Source organism: Tachypleus tridentatus, chromosome 1 (assembly GCF_004210375.1).
Source record: "Tachypleus tridentatus isolate NWPU-2018 chromosome 1, ASM421037v1, whole genome shotgun sequence".
In the NCBI taxonomy this organism is placed as follows: Eukaryota; Metazoa; Arthropoda; class Merostomata; order Xiphosura; family Limulidae; genus Tachypleus; species Tachypleus tridentatus.
This window is the reverse complement of record NC_134825.1, coordinates 55680262-55689820: the sequence shown is the minus strand read 5'-3', so window position 1 is coordinate 55689820 and position 9559 is coordinate 55680262. Positions and strand designations below refer to the sequence as shown.

General features: G+C 34.1%; 1 protein-coding gene across 1 annotated transcript; it reads right to left on the bottom strand.

Moving 5' to 3' along the window:
* Nucleotides 1–592: 592 nt before the first annotated feature.
* On the bottom strand, nucleotides 593–9057 carry LOC143249265 (uncharacterized). The gene is made up of 2 exons (XM_076498794.1): nucleotides 8455–9057; nucleotides 593–3917 (listed from the first exon to the last, which is right to left on the bottom strand). Exons 1-2 carry the CDS (start codon nucleotides 8522–8524, stop codon nucleotides 3076–3078), a joined length of 912 nt encoding a protein of 303 aa, XP_076354909.1. The 5' UTR covers nucleotides 8525–9057; the 3' UTR covers nucleotides 593–3075.
* Between the last annotated feature and the right edge of the window lie 502 nt (nucleotides 9058–9559).

Below are 9559 nucleotides of genomic sequence, written 5' to 3'. Positions count from 1 at the left end.
AAGAAAAATTGTCAAAGTTATTACCTATTAACATAACATGACACACGGAGAAGTTTCATCTTAGATGCAGTTTCAAGTAGAGCTAGAGACTAGGCATTGAAACTTATATACTTTGTTTATCTAACCGTTTCGTGTATGGCAATTAAAAATATTATGTCTCAGTGTCTTAAGAATTACTTTATGGACATTAGTTTATTACATTTTCATCGGTCATTATGAAAGCAAATTTTACTCTTTCTTTAAAACATTCAACTCCTACAAATTATGTTGTAAAAATGGTTTTAGTAGAAGTAAAACACTGACTTCAATATTTAACCTTTAATTTCAAATTTACAAATTACAAGAGTCCATTTCTTATTTTGTCCCGATAATAATTTGTTTTATCCAAGGCTTAAAATCATTTATAGTAATAAAATTTACAAATTACAAGAGTTCATTTTTTGATTTTGTCCCGATAATAAATTGTTTTATCCAAGGCTTAAAATCATTTATAGTAATAAAATTTACAAATTACAAGAGTTCATTTTTTGATTTTGTCCCGATAATAAATTGTTTTATCCAAGGCTTAAAATCATTTATAGTAATAAATGAATTGTCGATCCCAAACATACTTTTATTAATAAATGATCACAACAATTACAATATATGATATTCGAAGCCTTTTTTATTTTTATGACTACATGATTAACATTATGCATAAAAGTAAATAAATAAATAAAGACGTACAATAAATAAATAAATAAGACTAGAGAACTATACACTACCTAGGTTATCTACATATACTTTCATTTCATTAACTGAAAACAAACAGATCAGTTTGTTGAAGATCCTGCAATAGCTGCATTTGTGAAAGGCTGAAAATTTACCGAACATTTGAAGTGTTACAAAAACACAAATTATTGTATATACAATACGTCATACTGACAACATTGTGAAATGAATCGTGCAATTCCACCTCGTGGATAGTGATTCCCTTTTAAAGTTCATTTATACCATGGTTTCAGAAATAATTACATCCATCTATGTCGTACTGCTAACATGGTGAAATCAATTATGTATTTCCCCTTCATGGACAGTGATTCGATGTAGAGGTTCATTTATTAACAAAATGTTTATACCGTGGTTCCAGAAATAATTACACAAATTCAAGTCAATGGTTTTATATATTTACAAATGAGCCATTTCTTATGTCTCTTGAATAGCTTCAGTTAAATATCATTCAACAAAAAAATATTTTGAACTGCCTCTCCTTTGCTGTGTTGTAAATATTCATTGTTACTGTTGTAAACATTCATTGTTGCTGTTTTAAATATTCATTGTTGCTGGAAAACAAATAAATAAATTAACAAAACAAGAGGTATGTACATTTATTTTCTGAATTCTCTCGCTCACTTTCTATAAATTGATTGGTTGATTAAATAGACGATTTTCTGGTGGAGATATCATTCCTGTTTCACTGGACTCATTCTTTCTGAATGTCATTTTTTAACCATATGTCTTCGTTTTGAAACACAACGTTTTCATGTTTAACATAAACCAGACTACTTTAGGATGTGTTGTCAATTAACTCAATTTCACAACAATTTACTTTCGACTGTTCTTTCCAAAAACAATATTTCTATGTACACAAACAAAATATATTTCCTACTAGTATTTGGTATTGACAATAATTTCATTAGTTGATGTAATTCGAAAAGATGATGGGTACTTCAAAAACATTACATCATTTTGTACATAAATCATCAAAAGACACATCACTATCCATTATATTATAAAAATATTATTATAAAAATGGAATTAGTGGAAGAAAAGCTTCAAACTCACACATATAACTAAGCACAAATTATAGGTATAAAACTTCAATCAAACACAAACTGTCAAAATATATTTATGAAATTCATGTTGATACATTAGCGATTTTAAAACTGTACGACCACGATAAAAGTACCTTAAAAATTGTAAAACAGCTGTTACTTTGTCCAACACACTAAGAAGTTCATCTTATTAAAAAGTTTGAATTTTCAGAATTGTCACAACACTACGTGAAAACACGTACGATAGATAATTAATTAACACGTATTAAAAATATTGTTGGTCCTTACCAAAAGGAGATTTATGCAAATATCTCTCAGTTTGATTTAATTTTTGATAAGTTATACAAGCGTATGTTATGTAGTTTAAACAACAGAAACAATCTATGATTCTTGCTTTGGGAACGATCATTTCTTTTGCGAAAACACACACGCTAACAAACGCTAACATTTAACTGACAACCTTTTCAGTTGATAAAAATATTTAATTCTTCCTTATTTGGGTTTCTTCAAATAATTGACAATAATTGTACAATCATCCACTAAAATGAGATTCTATAACGCCAGCAAGTTACTTTTAAAACTAAATTATTTAGTTATCTGTTTAAACTTGGAAAATATAAGGAAACAAAAATCATGTTGTCATGTATAATTAGTATTCCTTGACAATAGGTTTAGGAATGATGGTTTGTAATCAGTTTTATAAAACATTAGACATGATCTGATTTTATTGGAATGAATATTGGAGCTTCTGTAGGTCAACGAGATTTGAGTTTTTATATTCATAGTTATTATGGAAAATGTTTTAAAAGCTAAATATCTGTCACTAGGGCAAATATATTTATTTTGTATGACTGTAGTAATCGGTTATTAATTTTTATTGATGGTGGATATAAATGAGATCTGTTTTCGTAAGAATATATATATAAAATGTTAAATCTAACGTAACTTCTTCTGCCTTAACTCTGTTCAGTTTGAGCAACGATAAACGTTTGATATACACTTAACTGATGTCGTAGATTATTTTATATAAACTTGGCACTTGTGAATTCACAAATTATCAAATTAAGAATAAATTACTTTCGAAATTAAAATAATCATATCAGAGTGAAAAACTTAACGAATGTTTCAACTTCTTAGTCATGTCTCTGGAAGAGTTGATTTTAATTTCTTTTTTCAGTGCCAATATTCTCCGTTCCATTAATCTCCTGGAGACGCCGTCTTATGTCTAATATATGAAGAAGCTCCAGAGATGTAGCATACTCTACTCAATAAAAGTGCTTGTGGGCTGCTCTCTTTGTAAGAGTTTTTGACAAGAGTTCCTGTTGGTTCCTCGACCGTTAGTTTTGTGCGGTCGGTTCATTCTCATGCACGAGGACTCCTCGTGTTTGTACAGATAACTTTTGAGGGCGAAGGCTTTACCACATCGCTGGCATATGTATGGTTTATTGGTGGAGTGAGTTTGAATGTGGGCTCTCAGATTGGACTTATCAGCGAATGCTTTGGTGCAGATTGGGCATGAAAATGGCTTCTCTCCGGTGTGGGTACGGATATGGCCTTGGAGCAGCCATGGTCGACTAAAGCACTTACCGCAATATGGACATTGACAGCCCTGACTATGAGTGCGCACGTGCATACTGAATGCCGGCATAGACACGTACACTTTTTGACAATGTGGACACTTACGAGCTTTTTTGTCTGCAACATTGCGATGGGTCTGTTTATGACGAGCTAAGTTGCTGGTGGTACTGTATACCTTACCACAGTCTGGACAAGAATGACTGTCACACGTCGTTATTTTCGAAACCACTTGATGGTCCTGAAGAATTACCTCCTGTAAGGGCTTTGTTATCTCACCCCCTGTGACTTTAAAATTACTATGTTCTCGCTGGCATGCAGTGGGGTTTCTCTCCACTGTTAAACGTAGCGGCTCCTTTTGCACATCTCCGAAGTAAGTCATCAACGGAAGAGTTACTAAGTTCTCTGGGAGGCGTGAGAGGCAGGCAGGGGACTTGGGGCTAGCAGGCTTCAAGGGGAATGACACCTCCGTGATATAAGTGCAGGAATCCCCTTCTGCTGTAGAGACACTTCTCTCTGGGCTGTTCTCTGTGGGAGAGAAGAAAATAGTTAGAAATTAAACTGTGCCGAAAAAAAGAAGGAAAATACCAATCCACTCACACTCGAATAACGCTACAACGTTTCTTAGGAGTGTGCTTGCTCATCGCTCGACCACACCGAACTTCTCTGGCGCCAGTGTTATTTTAAATCATTATAGTCAATATTCCCAAAACATATCGGTATTTTAGTCAATAAGATATAGGAAAGTTAAGCCAACAAAATGAACCATTTTGTAACAAACTTATCGTATTTGTTTATATTTAATTTATACTGATTGTTTGTAGTTAAATATAAAGATACACAGTGGACTACCCGTCCTCTTCCCACCACGAATATCGAAATCAATTTTCTTGCAGTGTAAGTCCACAGACTTATCGCTGTACCACAGGGGAGGGCTTTATACCTCACTCATTTGTTTACAAACTTCAGTAAAATATGGTTACATGTTAAGAGCTGATACTTGAATGAATCACTAATATTTAGGTTTTTGTTTTCTCTAGTTGTTATCTTTATTCTATTTTCATTAATTCCAAAAATATCTTTGTTGCCCATTCTTTCGAATAGCGTGTTTGCCCCTAAGAATCCCAGTAGTCTCGTATAAACAAATGTCTGTAATATGTATATAATAATAATTACAAAACAACAACAACAACAGTGGGCCTGGCATGGCCAAGCGTGTCTGAGGGTTGCGGGTTCGCATCCCTGTCGCGCCAAACATGCTCGCCCTTTCAGCCGTGGGGGCGTTATAATGTGACGTTCAATCTCACTATTCGTTGGTAAAAGAGTAGCCCAAGTGTTTGCGGTAGGTGGTAATGACTAGCTGCCTTCCCTCTAGTCTTACACTGGTAAATTAGGGACGACTAGCACAGATAGCTCTGGTGTAGCTTTACACGAAATTCAAAAAACAAACAACAAGTTTTATTTAGAGTTATCTACATCAACCCCTAAATAAAAGAAAAACAAAAATATGAATTATGTCACGGTCGTAGAATTTTATTAGTGCACGCGCACGACGCCAGCTTCTGTCTGAAAGGTGATATATGTATAGATTGTACACATATGTCAAGCATGATATTCCGGTACACGTCATGTCATTTCCAAAATTAAAGTGATACAGAATAACCACGAAGGTGATTCAGTTTAACCATAATGACGATTTAGATGACTCACGACTAAACCTGTACACCTGACGTCAACTTGATGTTAAGAAATGGAATAATCGATATTAAACCTTGCGCTTGTTTAATTTCAAAAGTGATATTTATAAGTATATGTTCTCAAGTACTAACTACAATTAAAATAAGAAACATAGCATTTAAATTTACATATATGTATTTTATTTATATTATTTTCTTTTGTCATTTGTTACACCGATATCCTTCTAATTTACTTTTTCTAGTTCCTGTTCTGTCACATTGTAAAGTCCTACTTCCCCACGAAACGGTGATATCTTTTTGAAGATAATGTCTAGAGTGGACGCGTATTTGTTACCCACTAGAACAGCGGTAAGTTTCGGATTTACAATGCTAAAATCAGGGGTACGATTCCCCTCGGTGGACACAGCAGATAGTCCGATGTGGCTTTGCTATAAAAAATACAAACACACAGACGTTTATTTTCCATATTCTAGCATGCGAAGTTAGAAGTGTAGAATTAATAGAGTCTAATCAACTTGAAGGATATGCACATTTTGCACTAAACTTATAAAATGAATATTCCTCTAACTTCAACTTAAATAAGGTAATTTAAATATAATCGCTTCGAGATTTGCCAGTGACCTGTAGGAAGATTAGAACAGGTATTTAGGTCGTTTCGCGAACGGTACTACTCGCAGGGTAGAATAAAACATACTGTAAGTGTAGTTTTAGTAGTTCATCAAATGGCTATTCTAGTACTGAAAGGATGTTGTCTATATACAAGGAAAATACGATACGAACTGGCATAAGACTATATTTAGCTCATGATGATTTTAACTTGCGCCAAAAACGTTTTCATTACAACTCCTAATAATAACATTAAATGGCGATTGAAATGCTTAAAGACTGGCAGAAGACACGCGCTTGTCGCACGTGGTCTGACAGAAACAAGATGACGTGCCTCGTCTAGATTTTTTCAATTTTGGTATAAACAGAGTTTATAAGTAATGGCTGAGAGAAGTAGCCGTCGTAAAGTGATACTGTTTTGATTACATCCCTATTGGTCACAGTAATTAAAATAATTAATCTAAACCTTTTAATAATGCGATAGATGGTTTCCCGCATTTTCAAAGTGCGTTTATAAGAAACATTTGTTTTTGAATTTCTTACAGTTTCAGCCCAATTGGTCATCAAACATTGCCCAACAGCAGATTCATAGAGTTTTACTCCTAATTTTTTTGTCTGTTAAAATCCCTCTCACAAATTGAGTGTCAGCTTGATATGTAGGTTAATGAATAATAAAGGTAACAATGAACATTTTATCAAAGATAAATTAACAACGTACAAAATCATTATATTGATGAATTAATCTCAACAAAAATAACATAAATTGTATGTTTAGATCACACAAACCTATGGTTAAATTAAAATTTCTTTAATTTAATTACTATCATACATATGAAAACAGAGGAAACTCGATACATGTGAATAAAAACAGATGACCGACTTCAACGGTTCTTTAAAAAATAAAATTACGCCTTAAGAGTTGTGTTATTTACGTGATAAAACTGAACATAACATACCGATGATATTTGTTTAAATAGCACAACGAAGTACTTTCTTCCCTGTATTTGCAAGAATTTGTTTTGGAATTTCGCACAATGCTACTCGAGAGCTATCTGTGCTAGCCGTCCCTAATTTATCAGTGTAAGACTAGACGGAAGGCAGCTAGTCATCACCACCCACCACCAACTCTTGAGCCACTCTTTTACCAACGAATAGTGGGATTGACCGTCACATTATAACGCTCCCACGGCTGAAAGGTCGAGCATGTTTGGCGCGACAGGGATGCGAACCCGCGACCCTCAGATTACAAGGCGCACGCCTTAACACGCTTGGCCATGCCGGACCATTTGCAAGAAATGTATATGTTTTTCTAAGTTATATGTATATGTAAACTAATAACATATACTAGTTTCTCTGCTGTTCAACTTGCTAACATTCATATAAAATAAATTCCAATCCATTGAATTAACCGTGAGATGTTAACAATTTAAGTTATTTTAAATTGTTACTGGTACTAGAAAAGCTAAAAAAATCCTATAATATAAGCTAAATGAGATAACAATGTATGAAGTATCCTGTATCTTTACTACTTATTCGAGAATATTTTTTTTATATGTATTATAGTCTTGTTCAGTATCATAATTTCTTTTCTTTATTTTGCATCCATTTTGCCTGGAATCATAAAAATATAAATAAATAATGAGATGTGCTAAACATATATAATCACAACAAAACGAACTATGTTATTCCTAACAACCAGATGGTTGCCTTTTACGACATAACAAAATGATAAAGTAGTTGCTGGCAATAGTTAGTTACCCTGGATCATATTATAACTAACACTCACTGGGTGCCTCATATGTAATACAGTTGTTTATTTCGACTTGTTGTGGGAATCACAGCATAAGAAGTTTTCCATGTTGATTGATTGGTTGGGAACTATAGAAATACTTTGGTGGGGAATACATATAAGTTACAAATGGACAGACCTCGGTTATCTTTATAGCTGTTCTTAGTACTTAATATTAAGTGTTACATCGCTTTTGGTTTACCATTGGCTTATACAAATCTCTGAAGAAATTAAATTTTGTCTATGTTGGCAAAAGGAACTGGGAAATTGTAATAATTGCCTAAACATTTATATATTAAAGAAAAACAGCTGATAGAAACTGCCAATTCAGTCTAACATAAAAGTAAACTACCGTTCCTATACTATATTCAGAACACTATTTGCAATAATCGTTACAGCAAAAACCCGGTCGCACCAAACATGCTCGCTCTTTCAGCCGTGGAGGCGTTATAATGTCACGGTCAATCCCACTATTTGTTGGTAAAAGGGTAGCCTAAGAGTTGGCGGTGGGTGATGATGACTAGTTGTCTTCCCTCTAGTCTTACACTGCTAAATTAGAGGCGGCTAGCACAGATAGCTTTCGAGTAGCTTTGTGTGAAATTCAAAAACGAACAAACAAACAAACAAACGAAAACCCGTATTTTGTCTTCTTTTCCCATTATCTGGAACATTAAATGCTGATTTAAGGAAATTAAGTTTCTTTATTTTATACATTACTTTCAAAAGTAGACACATTATTATTCTATAAAACATTGTTATTATAATAACCATTCTAATTATATATAATATTTCAGAGTGTAATCATAAGATCACTTTTCTTCAAAACTTTTGGGCGACAATTACTAAAGACTCGTCATGTCATTATAGTAACATGTATATATAATGAATTATTTAAAGAATATTTTAAGATCTGGTGCCTTTAAGATAACGCGTCCTATTCAACGATTTAAGTATTTAAAGTATTGTATCTTACCTCTTGTACAACTTATATCTTCAATGTCCAATTCAGGACTGTGACGGCGGATCAAAAATGCTCTTGGCATGTCTGGTTTCTTTGTGGTCAAGTGCGAAATATTAACGTAAGTTTGAACTCCTATAAGACGATTGATACTGTGTGGCAAGATCTTGGTTTTTTAAAATCTTAGCTCAGAATAAGTTCCCACCTCCAAGGACCGGAGTGGCGGGAGAAGTGGGGGAAGGAGGGGCGAAGTGGGTCAGGTTACCAAGAGCCGAAGCCCATGTGGTTGCCAGAAATTACTTTCTCTACAGTTGCGACATGATTCCAAGACTGAAAAACGCTTGTGTGATAAGTTAACAAGTGGCAGAAGCTCGAGGTGAAATTGACATTGATCCTCAAAACAGAAGTCACATAAGCGTGTCTATTTGTTTTACAGAACCTAGCGACTGATAGAAAATGACCTTTTCAAGCCTTATAACTTCACGCGAAATAGCGATACAAAGACTTGGTAAATATTCTCTGGTTGTTCTGCCAACCTACGTACACTATGCATTACAGGAGTGTTTATCTGAAAAAGTAAGTGGATGTTGTCGATGGATCAGCCAACCCAGATGCAATGTCTTTCAGCATTTGGCAGCCTGCCTGGAAAAGGAAGACAAAAATAGGGAAGTGTATATATATAACTCAACGTCCCTTATGAAAAGTCAGATTCTGATTCGTCACTACTACGATCAGTTTAAGTTTGTCTACTGCAACAACGAGACGGGGTAATTAGAGCCAGGAGCCTTCATGTAAACAAGTCTGATGAGGTAACACGTTGTCGTTGCACAACGTTCGTAAAACTCCTATGTTGATTTATTTTCAGTTACTTCACATAAAAAAAAGTCTGATGAGGTAACACGTTGTCGTTTCGCAACGTTTGCATAACTCATCTGTTGAGTTATTTTCAGTTGAACAAAACGTTATGCTTATTTTGAACTTTGTTAAGGGAAAGAAACAAAGGATAAGAAAACCTTGGCGACTTAAAATTTATAACCCTCTAGGGTTATTAAAGTAAAATCGAGTACATTTTACGTTGTTTTCGTTTAAACGATAACTAATTAGCACCACAAGTGAGCAG

Coding starts and splice junctions, on each gene's coding strand:
- LOC143249265 (XM_076498794.1), bottom strand. CDS start 8,524: ATGCCAAGAGCATTTTTGATCCGCCGTCACAGTCCTGAATTGGACATT. Junction 3,918..8,454: donor AGATATAAGTTGTACAAGAG/GTAAGATACAAT, acceptor TCTCTCCCACAG/AGAACAGCCCAGAGAGAAGT.